The following is a 19,527-nucleotide window of genomic DNA, read 5'->3' as shown; positions in this document are numbered from 1 at the left end:
TTCACAGAATAATTTATTATCTTTCATAGCTCTGTACATTGACTGGGCTCAGCTGGGTGGTTCTCCCTTGGAGTCTCTCACATGGTCACGTGTCATTGGGGGCCAGAGCCATCCGAAGAATAGATGGGTGGCAAGTCCAAAATGGCTTACTCACATGGCTGGCGGTTGATGTTGACTGTCGGCTGAGAGTTCGGCTGAGGCAGCTACGCATGGCTCTCCAATGGTTTCGGCTTCTCATGGCATGGCAGCTGTATTCTGAGAGAAAACACCCCAAGAATGAGTGATTTAAGAGCCCCAGGCAGATGCGACATGGCTTTTTAAGACCTAGCCCCAGAAGTCCCAGAACAGCACTTTTGCCACACTCTGGAGGTCTAGGAATTCACTAAGACCAGTCCATATTTGAGGAGAGGGAAACTGGCACCCACCTCCTGAGGGGAGGAGCAGTGCCTCCCGCAGGGAGAGAAGGAAATGATGGAAGCCATCTGGGGGACCAGCCACCACCTGGGAGGCTTGCCACCACCTCCTTGCTATAGAAGTACCTGCCCTGCTGTGAGGTCTTGAGGAGTAAAGTAAGCATCTATCTTTGCAGTGCAAACTAATGGAGGTTGATGACTTAGCTGTTTAGTTAATTAAGAAGGAAACCTACCAGTGCAGAGGCAGATTTGCAAAGAAACTAATTAAAGTGAGTATCAGGGCACTGTACTCACACCAGCCCTTATTCAGTTCCTGTTGTAGCTGGGAAATGGAGAATATTCTAGATGGTGAGAAGAAGCTAGGCTGCAATCAGGAATCATTTCTTTTGTAAACATTTCTCAAAGAAAGGGACCTCAATTTCCAAGATACCAGTAATTTGTTGTGATTTTTTTTTTCTGATTCTTAATAAACAGTCACATCAGATTCTAAGTTTGCATTCAGAATTATTTCTGTATTCTTTTTCTTAAAAAGCGCCCAAAACTGTGTAACTTTTTGACTTTACAAACCATGGACACTACTGATGAATTCTACCTAAGGATACTTTGATGCCAGTTTTCTTTCCTTTTTCACTCCAGCTTTATTCAGATATAATTGACATGTAACATTGTATAAGTTTAAGGTATACAATGTGTTGATTTGATACACTTATACTACAAAATGATTACCACCATAGCATTAGCTAAACATCCATCACCTCACATAATTACCATTTATTTTTTGTGGTGAGAACATTTCAGATCTACTCTCTTAGCAATTTTCAAGTTTATAATAGGGTATGTTAAATATAATCACCATGCTGTGCATTAGAACTCCAGAACTTAATCACCTAACTGAAGTTTGTACCTCTTAGCCGGTCGCTCTCCACCCGACCCCCCGCCCCAGCCCCTGGTAACCACCACTCTACTCTCTGTTTCTGTGAGTTCAGCTTTATTGGCAGTTTTCTTAATCTCTCTAGCCCCACACCTCTGCATCATCTCAGTTGGGGTAATTCAGCCTTGGGGCTATGTGATTCCCTCCCACTACCACCAGCACTTTGAAAATGTCTGGGGAAAAGAAAAACCACATATAAAGAGTGTATAGAAGAAGCTGCTTTATTTGATTCTGGTGCCATCTGATCTTACAGGGAGAGATTTCATGACTTAGCCTGTCCATCTGCATCTCTAACTCATGAGTCTTTCTGTAAAAATCACTTGTATACATCTGTGTGTCACATACGTGGGTTGTTCCCACTGGGCAGTGACTTGAGATCTGCTAACCAGTTGTTTGAATAAAACCAGAATTTGAAATTTACTTTGACACACAGCAATAAAAAAAAGAAAACAGGGCCGGCCCGGTGGCTCAGGCGGTTAGAGCTCCGTGCTCCTAACTCCGAAGGCTGCCGGTTCGATTCCCACATGGGCCAGTGGGCTCTCAACCACAAGGTTGCCAGTTCAATTCCTCGAGTCCCGCAAGGGATGGTGGGCTCTGCCCCCTGCAACTAAGATTGAACACGGCACCTTGAGCTGAGCTGCCTCCCGGATGGCTCAGTTGGTTGGAGCGCGGGCTCTCAACCACAAGGTTGCCAGTTCAATTCCTCGACTCCCGCAAGGGATGGTGGGCTGCGCCCCCTGCAACTAGCAACGGCAACTGGACCTGGAGCTGAGCTGCGCTCTCCACAACTAAGACTGAAAGAACAACAACTTGAAGCTGAACAGAACCCCCCACAACTAAGATTGAAAGGACAACAATTTGACCATTGTTCCCCAATAAAGTCCTGTTAAAAAAAAAAAAAAAAAAAAGAAAACAATTAGCGTGGCAACTCAAAAAATTTATGTCCACCCAAAGGGAGCCAAACTGCATGTTGTGTCAAACATTTCTCTCATTGGAGATTATTTCCCTCTGATCCCCTCCTGAAAAATAATTCCATTTGAATTTTATAGTTAAATATGCAGTATCTTTTTTGCATTAATTTATTACATTAATGCACCTAAGAATTGTTTGAGAAGTTTGTTTAAAATGCAAATCCCCGGCATCCAAATCCTTGGAAACATAAGTCGCTAGGTCCTAGGAATGTTCACATTTTGGGACAGTTTTGAAGCAGGTGATCCAAAGACCACTCTTTGAATAACACTGTCATAAGCCACGCTTCGCGATGATTCAGGAACTTCAGTTTTACAGTCCTACGGCAGGTTTGCGATACAGCCCTGCTCTAGTCCTGGACCCATGATTCATTCTTACGGTGTATGTGGCTCACGGCCAAGCTGTTAGGTTGGAGATTCTACATCCTCCTCTGCTTAAACGCAGGTCTGCTCAGACCTGGCTACCTGCTACCAGAAGGACTGCAGTCAGTGGGGTTGCCTTTGCCCCACAGCAAGTTCTGGTTTTATTCCAATAACTGGTAGTAAATCTCAAGTCATTGCCCAGTGGGAACAACCGATGTAAATGACACACAGATGCACACAAGTGATTTTTTACAGAAAGACTCATGAGTTAGAGATGCAGAGGGACAGGCTAAGTCATGAAATCTCTCCCAAGTAAGATCAGATGGCACCAGTGGTTCACCAGGGATGATTATGTTTCCTTTTCTAAGGCAAGATACATAGTAACTTGCTCTTTTGCTCACCAGAGAGCTCTGAAAACCTGCCATGGTGGAGTCCTGTGAGGTAGCGACCGTCTGGTTACTTTGGTTACTTTCGGTCCTGATGGTTAGAAGTAGCAACTACAAGAATAAAGAATAGTAGTCATTTCATTATCTATACGTTGGGTGACCATATAAGTTATCCTCTCAACCAGGGCATTTCTGAGAGTCAAATGGGACACTTAATAATTATGCTGGGAACACGGCACGAGCCAAAACTACCTCAGGCAAACAGGGATGTACGGTCTATGGTCTCTCTGTGTAAGCCTCACCTGCCTCCAATGGATTTAACACTACTCAATCCATCTGCACTGCACCCATGTACTTTCATGCACAGGCTGGGATTTCTTCTGACCCTTATCTCCGTAATGGGGCATTTTAGTGAACACAGGCTTATTCCTCAAATGATTAATTAACAAGATTGAAGCCCATTCATTCACTGATTCATTCAATGAACCTTTGATTCAGGGGTGAATATGCCACTGGAAGCCCAGAGAAAGGAGATCAGGGAAGTGCCCCAGCATGTAAATTGCAAATTCCTTCCTGTAGCTTACCTCACTGAGGTGTCACCTACCAGACTTGTGGAGAAAATGGAAGCCCATAAGCTGTAGCATAGCAGCCAGGCTCTGGGTACCACCTCAGGCTATCTTCACATAATATTTCAGCTGGTTGAGAAACCTTCTGAGCTATTAGATTGTATCTACCCTCTAAGGTCAAGTGTTTATTTTGTCTGTAGACTCCAAAAGGAAAAAAAAAAAATCCCTCAAGAGTCTCTGTGGTATATTTCAAGTATAAAATTATACCCAGCCATAACAACCAGCTCCTTTCGGGTAGCACGAGCAGCCAACATATTTGTAATTCTTAAATGTCCCTTGATTCATTTACAGTCAAACGCTCTGAGGTCATGTGGTCAGTCAGCTCCAGGCCTAACTCATGCTATGATGAAAGAGGAGCAGAATGTTAGCGCCATAAGCATCGCTAGTGGCCAGCTAGTCCCGGCTCGCATTTCACCAAGGGAGACAATGCAGATCCGAGCAGCCGTGCCTCGTCCCTCACCACTTCCCAGTGGAAATCTAGCACTTGAGCCAAACCAAATGATGGAAAGCCACTGGGCACACCAGCCCTCTCTCACATCCCCAGCCTCCGGCCCCTGCAGGTCCCTCTGCGTGTAAGGCATGTGAGGTCCAACTCCTCCCTGATTTATCCATCTGATGAATCGTTACTTCATTCAGTGTTTCCATCAGGGGTCAATAGATTGAAAATGAGTGAACAACGTGGTTTTGCCTACCTACTAAGGGGCAGAGGTGGGTCTCAAACCCAAATCTTTTGCCACCAAATTCAGTGTGTGCTTCATGACATCCTGTAGTATAGACAGGATCACAACAGCAAATGTGGATGCAGTCTGGGTGGCCTGCCAGAATGCCACTATTGCAATAATCTACTTAGTTTCTAGGACCACAGGGAAATACAATAGGGTTTTATTTTCTTCTGGTACAAGTGCCAAATTCTGAGTTTTCTATAGATTGAGCTTCTGGGTTGGCCACACGGGGTTGAGGCCAGGACTTTGTACTCTCCTGAGGGTCCACCACCTACTGGCAGCCTGTACTTTGGGAACCACCTGATTCTGTGCCCAGAACAGACTCCTAGTCACTGTTCTTTTAAATGACACTTCTGGAATAGATGCCCAGGTCCCTAGCGCCCACTCCTACTCATCTCCTTCCACCAACTAGCTTGCTTTCAGGTGTGTTGCGCTGAGATCCGTGCCATAAAAGTCACATGTGGTGCATTAGAATATGTAATTCCCTTCCACATTATCTCATTTGATCTTTACAACAGCTTTGTGAGACAGGTAGAGACACAGGTATTCTATTTATTTTTCTTCCTTCAATTTTTAAACAATGATCTCAGATGAGAAGATTGACAGCTAGAGAAAAGAAATGGTCTGTCTCCAACCCCAAAGCCAGTTAGAAGCCGAGCCCTGGCGGGAGAGAGGGGGGCGCTTCTGATAACAAAGGCGGGGCGCTTGCCAGGCCTGCGCTGCAGGAGCTCATCGGCCTGCACTGAGAATTTTAAAAGGGAAAGAAAGGGTTCTGAGAATTTGCTGAGCTGATAAAGATGTAAAAGCTGTGAGGCCATCCTAGAGAAGCAGCCGAGATTTGGCAAATGAAAGAATTGATGGATTCTTTTTAAAAGTAGTTTTAAGAAGCCAGGCAGCTTACAAGTGGCAGGAGCTCTCTTCACATGCCACCGAAATTTCATCAGTAATAGAGCAAAGATGCGAACACACACTCCACAAACGCTGAGACAGCAGCCTGCGGCTGAGCGCTAAGTGGACGCGATGCACTAAAGAGCGATGCACTAAAGAGCTGTTTATCACAAACTCCCGTGTAAAATAGGTGCCCACTGATGGCGTTGAGGACCTCAGTGCTCCAAAGCCGGCGGCCCTACAAGAGCAGTCAGCATTTGGCGGACTCGGGGACACGTCAGCCAAGGCTCTGTGTGCCCTCAGACGCTGTCCTGCTCACTCCCTAGCACGGAATGTTTTTTGTTAGCAGCTCCACTGAGGACAAGAGAAGCAAAGTCTGCTGCTTCTATTACATATCAGCGTCTTCCATTTTGGTGACTTATTGGGAGTTGGCAGAGTTAACAAGCTAAATCTGGTGGGTCATCATGAGCTGAGTGGGTCTTCTGAAGGGATCTCATAGGTTGAATTGTTTTCTCCTTCTTCTTCCCCTGTTTACTCTGGCTCAGCAAATATGTTCTGGAGAGCTATTATGATTTATACTGTGAAAGACACTGCTAGGCGCACAGAAGAAATGCAAAGTGGGATCCCTGGCTTCCAAAGGTTGAATGTGATGGGGCAGAAAAGATGACCAGCTGTAAGCAGGATGTGGATAAATGTCCGACAAGGGAAATGCTTCCCTGGGTTCTGTGTTGAATGGTTACTGAGGGCTGGGCTTTCTGCTCTGTTGTGGGGACAAAAACAAATTGGGCAACGATGAACTCGTCCCTGGAGGACCTGCCTGCCGAGAACAGTTTTCTGGGTTCCGTTCCCTCAGCACTTGCGTTGGAATTACCTGGTCCAAGATTAAATAGGCTTATGCCCGGGCTCAGAGCTACACAATCAGAATTTTTAAAGGTGGACCTTTGAATCTTAATTTGTTTAATTAGCACCAAGTGATTCTTAAACACATTAAAATTGAGAATAACTAATCTTGTGGAAGAGACAGCCACGTGAACCCAGAGCGGCATAAACAGGTAAAAGCTCTGTAGGTGGTCATGGAAGGATTGTGACTGCAGGGGACCAGGGAAAAGAAAGATGCTGCTCTCTGGTCTCCCTCAGGGTTGCTTTGTCAGCAGAGGGTGCCAAACACTCCTATTCTGAGAAGTGATGGGTCCCTGAAGGAAGAAAGGGTAGCACAAGAAGGGGACCTTGGGAAATCACCTCTTTTCAAAGAGTGCCTTCCTGGAGGCTCCCCACAACCACATCTTCTAACATGACTCTCTTGTCACTGTGCTTACCTGCCTGATTTTTCTTCAGAGCACCTACCCTCCTTCTTCTGACATTGGAATTTATTTGTGTTCCTATCACATCTACTAGGTTAGAAGTTAGAAGAATCTCAAGAATTCCTGTGGCCTTTCTCTCCCTTTCTTGGCAGATGGGAACACAGGAATGAGCCACTAGAAGCCCTGACCATGTTCTCCAGCTCCCCCCCCCCCCCTTCAGACAAGCATTTTTGTAATACAGCCCCCACCCCACCCCACCCCACCCCCACCCCCACCCTACCCCACCCCCACCCCCACCCGACCCCCAGGCCGGCAGAGACTCTTCTGGTATCTGAATTGTGGGGAGCCTCAGATCCTCTTAGTTTGACGTGAGGCTTCCCGGAACATTAAGAAGCTATTTAAGGAACTGAACAGGAAACTTTGGGGAGGTGAGTGTGGTCTGCCTGAGGAGGGCCAACCACAGTTTCAGGGAGGGAAGGCCAGGACCCCGGAGCCCGCTGGAATCCTTTGAAGCCCTTGCCGCTGGGGAGGATGCGCGTGCAGTGGGATGTCTTGCATAGAAGTCCAATTTTTCTGAAAGCGTTTTCACAAAATGTTCTGCATCACAGGTTAATGTATAAGACACGAGTTGTAAGTGGAAAGTTGGCAGCGTCCTTTGGAAATTGGCTAAAGGGCAGGAAACAAAGGGTAGCAGTAAAAACCTAAAAGGATGTTAATTAGGGAGTGCCTCAGGGAATAGGCTGAGACCAGCTTTTTATTATTTACATAAAAATTACTTGGAGAATGGTATTGAAAGGGATTTTCATGTTGGCTAATGAAACTGCATTAGAGTGCTGTGTGGAAATGTGAATAGTGGAATTAGGGAAGGATTCAATTTATTGATGGAATTGAAAAGGAGCATTTTCTAACATGTTTCTATTTATCAACCCACACCCATTCTGTTGGCCAAATTTCCATTTGAGTAGTGGGCAGGGCAGCTTCATCTTAAGAAACTCTCATCTCCACTTTTTGGGGGCCAGCAGGAAGTACCTGAAGAGATTTGGGCGCCCTACACACAGGGCAGGTCCTGCAATTTAAACCGATGTTAACTTCCGACCTAGAAACCTCTGTTTTGGAGGGAGCTGGAAGGCAGAGACAGCTCCATGCATAAAATTGGGCCACCTGACATCCACATCTCCTCACTTCCCTTTACTTAACATTTTCTATCCTATGGAACTCAAATCAACACAGAAATATATTGTAGAAACACCCCAATAGGAAGCTAGCAGTCTCTCTTCAGCCAAGTTTTGACATACTGAAAGTAACAACACAGGGGGCCAGGACTTGAAGTTGGGAGCCCAGAAGTGATACCTGCCATCCTCTCGATGGCCTTTCCTAGGAGATAGTCTACGTAGGAGTCTCGGAGGCCACCGAGCCCTTGATTTCCTCATTACAAGCCAGCAGGACTCCTCTACAGCCTTGGGACTCAAAAGTGGCCCATGGGTCTGTAGCGTCAGCAGCACGTGGGAGTTAGACATGCAGCCCCTCAAGCCCCACCCCAGAAAAGAGTCAGAATTTGCAGTTTAGCAGACTCCCCAGCTGATTACTATTTGAGGAAGATTGCTCTAAGATACCCAGGAACCACAGAAAGTGAAACAAAGGGGATTTGGTTGCTTCTACAGAGTGAAAATTGGACCATGTGAGTTCAGGGGCCTGAGGAGAGAGTTCTGGCATCTGGGACATTCCAGTGTGCTGTAAACTTAAGAATCTCCCCTCTCTTTTCTTTAATTTCGCCTCATAAGGCACAGGGCCTGCTCTAGGATGTAAGGTCTCCTTCAGTGAACATGCCTTTTGAGACAGTGTGAGAAGCCAGCCGGGTACTGTGCAGTGCAGCCCTGAGCGTGCTTCTCATCTAGTTCACAGGCCACAGAGGCCTGGCACCTGGAGGCTGCTTTCCATTTTTGCTCCTTTTCCAAGGGCTCTGTGGTTAGGTGTGGGGTATTTTGTTTGCTGCTGGGTGTAGGCTGTTAGTCCACAGACCAGCCTTCTGGCCTGGGCAAATCTTTTTAAAACATAGGAGGCTTGGCTCTCAAAGGCATAGATTTGAACAGCCTGTAGGCCTGTTAGAATTGTATTCTCTCTAGATCTGAGATGACATAATAATGACTATGTGAGATGAGGCATGGGAGCAGCTGCTTACACTACCTCCTCCTCCTTCCTCTCCCTTCCCTTCCCCTGCCTACAGCTTTCACTCAGGCTTGTTTTTAGAAACTAGGATAGGGTGATGAGGGGGGTGGAAGGAGCTGGAAGATTGATGAAATTGACCTGCCTTTGTCCTCAGCTCATGAAGTGGTGTAGGCAGGGGCTGGTTCTGCCAAATTAGGGAATAGCAATGAACTCCCAAACTCTTCCTCACCCCGCCCTGCCCTGCCCAAGCAGGGTGGGCAGAGTTGTGGCCTAACCCAAAACGGCTTGATTTTTATTCTTATTAGTTTTGCCAAGATTACTCTGTTCTTTTCAAAGAGTTTAGGTGGATGTTGAAATATCCAAGTCATTCCAGGTACGAGAGATGAAGAAAGACTGAAAATTTGCCAAGACTCAGAGTCAGCATGTGTCCTCTGTAATTTAAGCTAGCTGGAGGCTCCTCAAACCTGAGTGTAGCACCAGAGCCCCACCCTTACACAAGGTGTGTCCCCTTGGGCCTCCAATAGGTAAGCCAAAAGGTGATTCAAGTAAGTGCGTTGAATAAAGTGTATCTCCTTAGTCCTAGACCAGTACCTACAGAGCAACTACTAAAGATGCTAGCCTGGCCTTGTCTCCCAGTCCCAGGCTGAGAGCTCAGAAGCAGGGAATTCTGCTATTCTTTATGCTTAGTGCACCTGGCCCAGAGTAGGCCTTTAATTAATGTTTGTGGAAAGGATGTGCAAAGGAAGGAAAGAAACAAACCTCTCGCTGCTCCTCTGGCCATCATTAGCATCTACTGTAAGTCAGTATTCCAGCTACATCTCAGGTATTACATTTTCAGTCACTTTCTTCTGTGTCAAACTATTAAGCCCACCTGTTGGGTCCCAAATGCCTATAGAGCAAATCTCCAAAGAAAGCTACCTCTGGCCAGAAAGCTTACTACACAAACAAGTACCTCACAATGCATACCTGAAAACCACTAGGCTGGGCATGAAAAGGGAAGGGAAATCAGAAGCCAGCTTGTTAGGGGAATAATGTGTTCCCACCTTCTTAAGTAGGACTATTCCTGTTGTTTTCAGGTCAGAGTCTACGATCTCGCCAAATATGAGCACGGAGCAGATGATGTGCTGATCCTGGCCACTGATGGACTCTGGGATGTCTTATCAAATGAAGAAGTGGCAGAAGCAATCACTCAGTTTCTTCCTAACTGTGATCCAGACGACCCTCACAGGTTGGTGCATTTCTGTGACTGTAGGGTTATTCCTTGAGCAGTGTTTCATGATGTGACTGAAATAAATAATAATCTTGCAATTTAACCATTCATGATGTGTAGTAGAGCTGATATGGATGGTTTAGAAATCAGAGAGCAGAAGGGACTTCATTTCCTATGAGAGGTACTTTCACAGCCAAAGGAGGATAAAAACCTCCTTAAGTTGAACCTAAATACAAGTGGTAAAGAATTTGATTTGTAAGATATTTTAGTGTCTTAGTTCATATCATCCAAAGTGGGAATAATCTAATTTGTGATTCTCCTGATAAGAGTGATAGCAGATGCTCCCCGCATATATTTTCACCCACTGGGGAATTGTTTCTTTTGAGAAGCATTGAGAAAGGAGAGAGAGATTAAAGTAGGTATTCCTTTATAGCATAATAGCAATGTAAATATCCTAGACAACCCCAAGCGACTCTCAGAAATAAACAGAACTCCCCTCTGGAGAAAGGCAGCTTTCACTCAGAACACAAGGAAACAAATCACTATGAGTAAAAGCCAGCAGAAACAACAAACAGCAGAGGTGGACCTGAAAATACTTCATTATTGGATTTACCAGTCAAAAATCTAAATAAATATTTTAACATGTTCCAGAAATGTTTTTTTTTTTTTAATTTTTTATTAGTTTCAGGTACACAAGACAAAGTAATACTTAGAGGTTTATCTTTGATATCCCTCACACTGTGTGAACCCGCCTCCCCCCATCCACTATCCCTTTGACATTGCACAGAGCCATTACATTTCCACTGTCTCTATTCCTAATGCTGTACTCCACTTCTTGTAAATATATATATATATATATATATATATATATAAAATTATAGTTGGCATTCATTATTGTTCAGCTTCAGCTTCAGGTGTACAGTGCAGTGATCAGGCATCTACATCATCCCTGAAGTGGTCTCCCAAATGGGACATGTGTCCATCGGATACCCTACAAAATCTTTATAACATTATTGATTACATTCCCCAAATTAATATTCAGAACCCCGTGGCCATCCTGTGGTTACTGTTTTCTAATCCCCTCACCTTCCCCCTTATCCCCACCCCCCCTCCTATCTAGCAACCCTCAGTTTTTCCTCTATGTCTACAAAACTGTTTCTGATTAGTTCATTCACTTATTCTTTTCTTTAGATTCCACATATAAGTGAGATCATATGGTATTTGTCTTTCTCTGCCTGACTTATTTCACTTAACGTAATGTTCTCTAGGTCCATCCATGTTGTTGCAAATGGTAAGATTTATTTCTTCTTTATGGCTGAGTAATACTCCATTGTATAAATGTACCAGTTTCTTAATCTACTCATCTACCGATGGGCATTTCGGTTGTTTCCATGTCTTGGCTATTGTGTATAGTGCTGCAATAAACATAGGAGTGCATAAAGATTTTTGAATCAGAAATGTTTTTAAGAGCATTGAAAATATGAACAAAGACAAAAGACTACCAAAATGTCTGCACCGATTTTTAAAATGAGGAAATAGAACTTCTAGAGATGAAAAATGTAAAAATAGGAACTAAAAATTCACTCAATTAAAGATATTAGAGACTGTTGAAAAGAACACTAGTGAACTGGAAATTGATCTGAATAATCCAGAATATGGCTCAGAGAGACACAGAGAAAGGGAAATGTGAAATGAGATTAAGAGACTAGGAGAATAACCTAAGATGTAGAAAATAGAGTTCCAAAAGGAAATACTATCGAAGATGGGAAGAAAAAGAAAAGTTCTGGAATTGTTGAATGATACTATACTTAAGATCCAGAAAACCCAACAAAGCTCAAGCAGAAATGAAAATTATAGTAGATATTTCATAATGAAACTGAAGAACTTTAAACCAAAAAGATACTAAAAGAGCTAGAAAGATAAAAGGAATAGCATTTAGACCAACAGCTAACTTTTTTGAAACAATAAGAGCTAAATGACAGTGGAATTACATCTATCTTCATTCAGTTGGCTAAGAAAAGAATTCAATTTTTAGAACTTTCACATGTAGTAAAAATATCAGTAAAGACACTTTGAGGCAAAACAAAAACTGAGAAATTTTATTGCCCGCCAACCTCTTCCGAAGGATGTGCTCAGATAAGAAGAAGATATGGTCCCAGGTGGAAGATCTGAAAAGTAAGATGGATTATTAAGCTAAGATATTAGGAACTATGTAGGTATATTTAAACATACCTTGACTATATAAAACAGGAAGAATGCCTAACATGTGGTATTAAAATGATAGAATTAAAATACTGAATAAAAACAGCATAAGGGGGGCAAGAGGGAATCGTAATCAGTTAAATTATGCTGTGATTCTATTTGAGAAGAGGTTCAAGTGTTCAACTTTTGACTTTAAGTAAATGTGTTTAAATAACTAAGAAAACTATGAAAAGAATAGACAATGTAACTTTCAAACTGGCCAAGGGAGAGACAGTCCACGTGGGATTTAAAAACCAAACTTCAAACAACTTATAAATTTAAAAAATTACAATACAAATTAGAAATTACTTGGGCCTGAACATTAAAAATACTGCATGTCAAAATTTTAAAGGCTGAATTTTGAGCCTTTTTTCCCTAATTTGATGAGTTATGCAAGATGGAGATCCACTCACCTCTGACTTGCCAGCAAACTATATCTGCTCCATGTCGTAGGGTAACTTTTCCCAGAGCTCCTCCCTGTATCGCAAGGAGCCCTTTCCCACAAACTCCGGACCCCTGAGCACAGAAAACGAAAGGGAGACCCTTAACCACAGAGAAAGATATTTCTCAGCGGACTGCCTTGAGGCCTGACTCGTGTTACTGGGCGACTTCTGCCTATATGATCCACATAAACAGGCTGAAAAGAATTTTTGTAACTTTGAGGTTCTGAGGAGCCAAAGGAGAGGAGCTATCTCTTTGTAGGTTGTGTGTTCTTTTCCGTGTGCAGGCTACTAGTAAACAACAGTCCTCATTTAAGAGTTTAGGTCTGTGGCCCTGACTTCAACAATAGCATCTTATTTAAAAAGTGAAAGCAGGGGTGGCTGGTTCGTTCAGTTTGTTGGAGCGTGGCGCTGGTAGCACCAAGGTTGCTGGTTCGATCCCTGCGTGGACCACTGTGAGCTGCGCCCTCCTTTAAAAAAAAAAGAAAAAAAAGTGAAAGTAGCACAATAAACCCAGGAGAAGTAATAGAGAGAAACATTAAATATAACAAAATAGAGAACAAATATATAATAAAAATAAATGACAAAGCCAAAATATGATTCTTTGAAATAACACGTTCGAGAAATACAAATCAAAACCACAATGGGATACCACCTCACACTCACTAGGATGGCTATTTTTACACACACACACACACACACACACACACACACACACACAGAGAATAACAAGTGTTGGTGAGGATGTGGAGAAAATGGAACCCTTATACATTGCTGCTGAGAATGTAAAATTGTACAGCTGTGGAAAACTGTATGGTGGTTCCTTAAAAAAATTAAACATATAATTTCCCTATGATCCAGCAATTCTACTTGTGGTTATATACCCAAAAGAAGTGAAAGCAGAGACTCAAAGAGATGTCTGTATACCCATGTTTATAGCAGCATTATCCACAGTAGCAAAAAGGTAGAAGTAACCCAAGTGTCTGTAGACGAATGAATGAATCAACAAAATGTGGGTGGTATATACATGCAATGGAATGTTAAATCAGCCTTAAAAAGGAAAGAAACTCTCACACATGCTACAAAACGGATGGACCATGAAGACATGCTAAGTGAAATAATCCAGTCACAGAAGGATAAATATTGTATGATGCCATTTATATGAGGTACGTAGAGTAGTCAAATTTATAGAGACAGAAAGTGAAATGGTGGCTGCCGGGGGCAGGTGGTGAGGGGATGGGGACGTGGTGTTTAATGGGTACACAGTTTCTGCTTGGGAAGATGAAAAAGTTCTAGAGATGAATGGTGGTGATGGTTGCACAGCAATGTGAATGTACTTAATGTCACAGAACTGTATATCTGAAATGGTTAAAATGCTAAATTTTGTTATATATATTTTACCATAAAATAAAATCTCCCCCCAAAAGCAAAACTAACAAAGCAGATGAAATTTCCCATAAGAGGGGAGGTGGGTGACAAACAATATTAGGAATAAAAAAACAGTAATAACCCATATGTAGCCGCAATTAAATACAGGAGGATATTATGAATATATACATATTTCTTAATAGGAACATTGTAAATATATTAATTCTCCCTAAATTAATCTATAGCATCAGTACAATTATAATCAAAATTCCAATGGCGTTTTTATGGAACTTCATAAGCTGATTCTAGATGTACATGGAAGAACAAAATGCCAAGAATATTTGTGACATTTCTGTATGGATCTTACCCTTCTAGATATTAAGACAAAATCAGAACAATGAAAATATGTAGAAAAAGTTCAAATTTGATACTTTCCTTGCACTGTACACTAAAATCAAGTCTAAGCAAATTAAGACCTAAACGTGAAAGGCAAAATAAATACAACTTTTACAAAATAGCGTATAGGAGATTATCTTCATGAACTCAGAGTAGGGAATTACCAAATTTTGGTTCTTCAAAAGACAACATAAAGAAAGTAAAAGGATAAGCCGGGAACTGAGAAATTTTTACAACTTGTATAACTGAAAAGGAATTGATATCTATGCAATATAATGAAATCTCACATATTAATAAAGAACACACACACAAAACAGTAGAAAAATGAGCAAGAATCAAACAGTCATTAATGGCCAATAAATATATGCCAGAAATACTCAACTTAAATAGAGAAGTACAAATTAAAAATATGTGGAACAATTGCAGATGGATTTGTGAATTTGTAGACTCTGAAGCCAGACTGACGTACCTGGTAAGCTGGGCATACACATTTCCTGTCCTACTCCTAGGTCTATACCCAGGATCTGAAAGTGTGGTCTTTGGACCACGTGTCATCAGCATCATCTGAGACCTTGTTAGGTATGCAAATTCTCAATGCCCACCCCAAATCTACTAAATAAAACTCCAGTGGTAGGACCCAGCCGTTTGTGTTTTAACAAACCATCCCGGTGATTCGGATGCTGCTACAATTTGAGTCTTGCAAAAACATATCCACAGAATTGGTTTTATTACAAAAATGAAGCAATGTACACGTTCCATCATAGGATGGATAAACAAAGAATAGAATACAGCTCAGAAAGGGAATGAACCAGATTTGTGCTCTTTTCCCAGGGAAGACTCTCAAAAGCATGATACTGAGTTTAATAAGCAAGTCATAGGAGAATACACATATTATGATTCTACTTACATGAAGTAGAAAACTAACAATATGTCATTTAGAGGGACAGATATCAAAACTAGAAGAAAAAGCAAGATTATTAACCCAAAATTCAGTATAATACTTGCTGTGGGAGGAGAGGTGGCCCAGGGAGACATGTGCTTAAGGAGGGGCCCAGAGCGAGTTTCCAAGACACTTATTGGTAATTTTCTGCTCCTTTTAGCTAGATGACGGCTACGTGATGGTTTGTGGTAGTTTTGAACTGTAATATGTTATATACGTTCATTTGTATGCAAACAATGAGACGTGGTGTAGTCTAGCGGTTGAAAGCACTCAGTCTGCAGTCAGACTGCCTGAGCTCCAATCCTGGTTCTCCTCCTTCTAGACTTGTGACCTTGGAGAAGTCTCTTAATCCTTCAGAGCCTGAGGTGCCTCATCCATAAAACGGGGGTTCCAGCAGTACTAATCTCATTCGTGTGTATAAAATGAAGTGCGTGCTATATACATAGTCAGCACTAATGGGTGTTTGTTGTTGTTATTCTGCATTGTTGCTGTTTTTGTATGTTTCATATATTTCGCAACAAAGAAATTCCTTCAGGAAGAGTGAGGCTAGAATGTCTCTCTCTTCCTTCAATTGTCTAGTATAATTTTACTCAGGTGGAAAGGAATTGATGGTACTGTAATTAAAGATTCTTTTATTTAAATTTGGATATATTTCTCTCCCGTTGAGTTTCTAGTTTTAATCTGTGGTTTCCATCCTGCTTGTTGCCAACATTCTTATGTTGTTCTTCTCTATTGTGATGATTTTTACAAAGCTTTGCAAAGCCAGCTGGCAGGTATGAGTACAAAGGCACCCAAGCACGTTTTTTTCATCTCTCCAAACCGGCCTGGTCTTGCTCACCAGCCCTCTCTCCATGGCAACACGGCTGCCCTCCAGGGAGTGGTAACCTATGGGCAGTGTTGTTGCTGGCCAGACGCATGCCAGGTCAGAGCAGGCTCCCGGCTTCCTGAGATCTGTCACCTGCAGCGGCAGGGCTCACAGAGACCTCCATGGAACAAACGGGGCAGGAAAGAAAAAGGTTTTCAGTTTGCTGTTCAGGGAAGATGACAAACCAAAGCCTGAGAATGAACCCTGTATCACACAGATAAGAGTTGAAAAAAAAGTTACAAGATGAGCAGTTTTATTGCTAACACCTAATACCAGGCTGGAAGACAGAAAAATTCTGGTTGGTTTTTGAGATCTGAAGACAGTCAGAACTTAGAGGCAAAGGTGTCCCTCTTTGCCAAATAACTCCCACGCAGATTCATCCATCTGGGAAATGCTAAGGACCTATTTTATGAGCCCAGGCCTGCCAGACACTGGGGAAGAATCTGAAGAAAACAGACCTGGTCCCTGCCCTCGTGGAGTTTAAAGTCTCGAGAGGGTTATAGAAGCATAAGGAAGTTAAACAATATGAGTGATTAAAGAGAGGTGTCTAACCTAGAGCAAGAGATGTCCAAACATCTACCTGACGAATAAGTAAGTATAAGCCGGGCAACGTAGGGGTGAGGTGGGCTTGGGCAGGGAGAACATAACGCATCCAGGGACCCAACAGTCAGTCTGACCGGGCTTAGTGTGCAGTAGTGACAGCAAGTGAGGTGGGAGAGGTAAGCAGGCCCGATCACAAGATGGATGAATATGAAAACGAGTTGTCGGAAAGGAAGTCTGGGGCAATGGTACAGAACGTATGCAATTCATTCACTCAGAAAACATTCTGTACAAGCTGATGGTGACAACATAAGATGTGGATTGTTTTCTCTCTACCCGTGTGTTCCTTAGTAATTTAAGCTATTTTGGAAAATTGGAGAAACTTCATTTCACACGCATGACTTGGGAATTATATAAAGTGATGTTCTTTCGTGTGTGACACAGTTGCACATATCTGTGTGTAATTTGGACGGAGGGCACCACACTTGTGCCCTGATTAGTGGGTCTCCTTGGGAGGCCCATGAATGGAGAGCTCAGTGCCAGAAGCCATGGCAGGGGGTTGCCTGATGGTGCCCTCCCGACTGGGAGCTGCTTTGATCTTGTCATGCAAAATAGAAATATGAGGGAAAGTCAGTTATCCTAATACGTTTTAGCCTAAGTCATAATTTTGTGATGAAGCAAGACCCACCATAATTCTAAAGGCTCTGTGAGCTCTTCCTTGGGCAGAAGAATTCATTTCTCCCCAACTGTAGCCCAGGACCACAGGTTGGCCTATTTAATCATGGGAGTGGAGGGAGTGGGGGACTCCTGGGTCCAAGCCTGAGGAGGCTGACCAAATGAGGTCAACCTATTGTTTTACAGAAAATGAGAAAGGAAAGATGTATTCTCCAGGGTGGGCAGCCTGAGAGAAAGGAAAGACAACAAAGCAAGTGAGAAGAACAAAATGTGCCTTCATGTGAGGTTTTGGATGGGCCTATTTGACTTTGAGTTTTGCCAGGTTTGCCTATTTTTTTTCTAGAAATTTAGGACAGAAAGGGGCAGGGCCTTTGCCCTGTGACAGGCAGGACTTCTGGGTTTTGCTGTTTGATTATTTGGCTTTTATGTTGTGTGTAGGTTTTTTTCTTTTCTTTTTTCCTCTTAGCGACAGTCATTCTCAAAAAACTGCCAGCATTGTCTTCCTCTGATGACATCCTTCCCAGTAAGAAAGTTAAAATACCATCTCCCCCTCTAGAGTGTGTTATGAGGGAAGAGATGGTCAGCATAGTGTTTGCAAAGTTCTGACCCTTACACCGTCTTCTCAGGCAGAGATGGGTAAACATTAGCTGTATGATCTTCTTGACACCAGTGTATTTTATTAAGTCCTTTTACGGGTTTCAACTGTCTTGACAAAGGAACTAGAAAATTAAAAGGAGGCTTTGTAGACAAGCCAGAATGTGAGTGCGGTGGGGTTTTTTCTTTCTTGTTATTAAAGTTTGCCCTGAAGTGTAGCAGAGTTGGCAGTTCTGTGAATCCTTTGTGGAGTCATGCAATGAACTGCTTATAGGAAATATACCAAGCTACCATCCTAGAGCAGGGCTGTTGGAAGTCATGGGGGTTGGCCTGTACAACCTGTAGTTCTGTATAATTCCAGTAAAATTTTCTTTTGCTGCCTAAAGATCCTGCACCATTTGTAGAGGATGCTCTGAGAAAAGCCTGGCAGGGGTTTTCTGAGGCAAAATACTCAGGATTGACCCTCTGTAAGGCTGGAAGTTTGCAAGTCGGTCTCTTGGAAAGATATTTAAAATGGACGCAAGTATATAAACACTCAAAGAAGATGCTTGGTATTTTGGAAGAAAGGAATAAATTATTAATATTACTAAAGGAAAAGGGCATGAGCAAAGCCAAGAGGAACGAGGGCCAAAGAACAGTTAACCAAACATGAAAACATGGCATAGATTCACACTCCACGTGCCCAGGCAAAACTTGGTGACGATTTGCTGCCCAGGCCTTCAATCTCCAAAACCGGTCAGGAAATCTCATCTTTGTAACTTGGACATAATGACCCTCACTCCCCCGGCCATGACACTCAAGTAGCTTATTAAGTCTGTAAGTGCCAATATACTGGAAACTCTATAGAGCATTTTCCTAATGAGAGAAGCTGTCTTCATGGTCACGTTTCGAATGCCGTTCGTCACATCCATTTCCTCCGTGGCTCAGATAACTGTGTGCCTCGATGAGGTAGAGAGTCATCAGCAGAAAGTTAATAGTAAAACACCCACCGACACTGGCAGCAGGATATTAATGTAGGCATTAAATGCTAGTTTGTATTACCTTGATAATATGAAATTTAGTTTGGCAAAAGACAAAGGTTCTTTTTATGAAATCTTTCCATGAGCTCGCTGAGCTAATTTCTACCAGCACCATATGGTTTTTAAAAACTATGATTCAAATGCAAAAAGAAAGGACTCCATCCATTACAGGTCTTACAAACGAATTCATGTGTGTTTGATCTGGTGGTTGAAGATGAAACAAAATGTGCATTTGTGTTTCTTTTTCAATGTTGAGCATATTCAGACCTGTGGGAATTTAGAAGTCAGCCTGTGACCCTGCACATGACAGCCTCTGGACAGCACATGGCCAGGCCCATCTTCACTCGGTGCTGTTTGTGTGGCCCTTGGAGCAGAGCGGTGTGGCCACTTAGCTGCTACATGAGGGCATTTTAAAGGGCTTGCCAGGGAGGACTGAGAAGGAAATGGTCTGTTATGCCCCCTCATATTGAAATGT

At 42.8% G+C, this 19,527-nt stretch overlaps 1 protein-coding gene and 1 long non-coding RNA gene across 2 annotated transcripts in view; one reads left to right on the top strand and one right to left on the bottom strand.

Moving 5' to 3' along the window:
- Positions 1–19,527, top strand: part of PPM1H (protein phosphatase, Mg2+/Mn2+ dependent 1H) — a 237,844-nt gene that overhangs the window by 206,423 nt on the left and 11,894 nt on the right. Inside the window, exon 9 of the mRNA XM_019732426.3 lies at positions 9,841–9,992. Coding sequence (XP_019587985.1) covers positions 9,841–9,992 — 152 coding nt within the window. The remainder of the gene's footprint in view (positions 1–9,840; positions 9,993–19,527) is intronic.
- On the bottom strand, positions 118–9,945 carry LOC148759081 (uncharacterized). Its single transcript, XR_016022145.1, has 3 exons — positions 9,808–9,945; positions 3,077–3,172; positions 118–255 (listed from the first exon to the last, which is right to left on the bottom strand). It is a non-coding gene; the product is annotated as an uncharacterized LOC148759081 (long non-coding RNA).

Source organism: Rhinolophus sinicus, chromosome 1 (assembly GCF_057876585.1).
Source record: "Rhinolophus sinicus isolate RSI-liver-muscle chromosome 1, RSI-T2T, whole genome shotgun sequence".
NCBI classification, from domain to species: Eukaryota; Metazoa; Chordata; class Mammalia; order Chiroptera; family Rhinolophidae; genus Rhinolophus; species Rhinolophus sinicus.
Note: the sequence above shows the minus strand (reverse complement) of the source record. Positions and strands in the feature narration are given on the sequence as shown.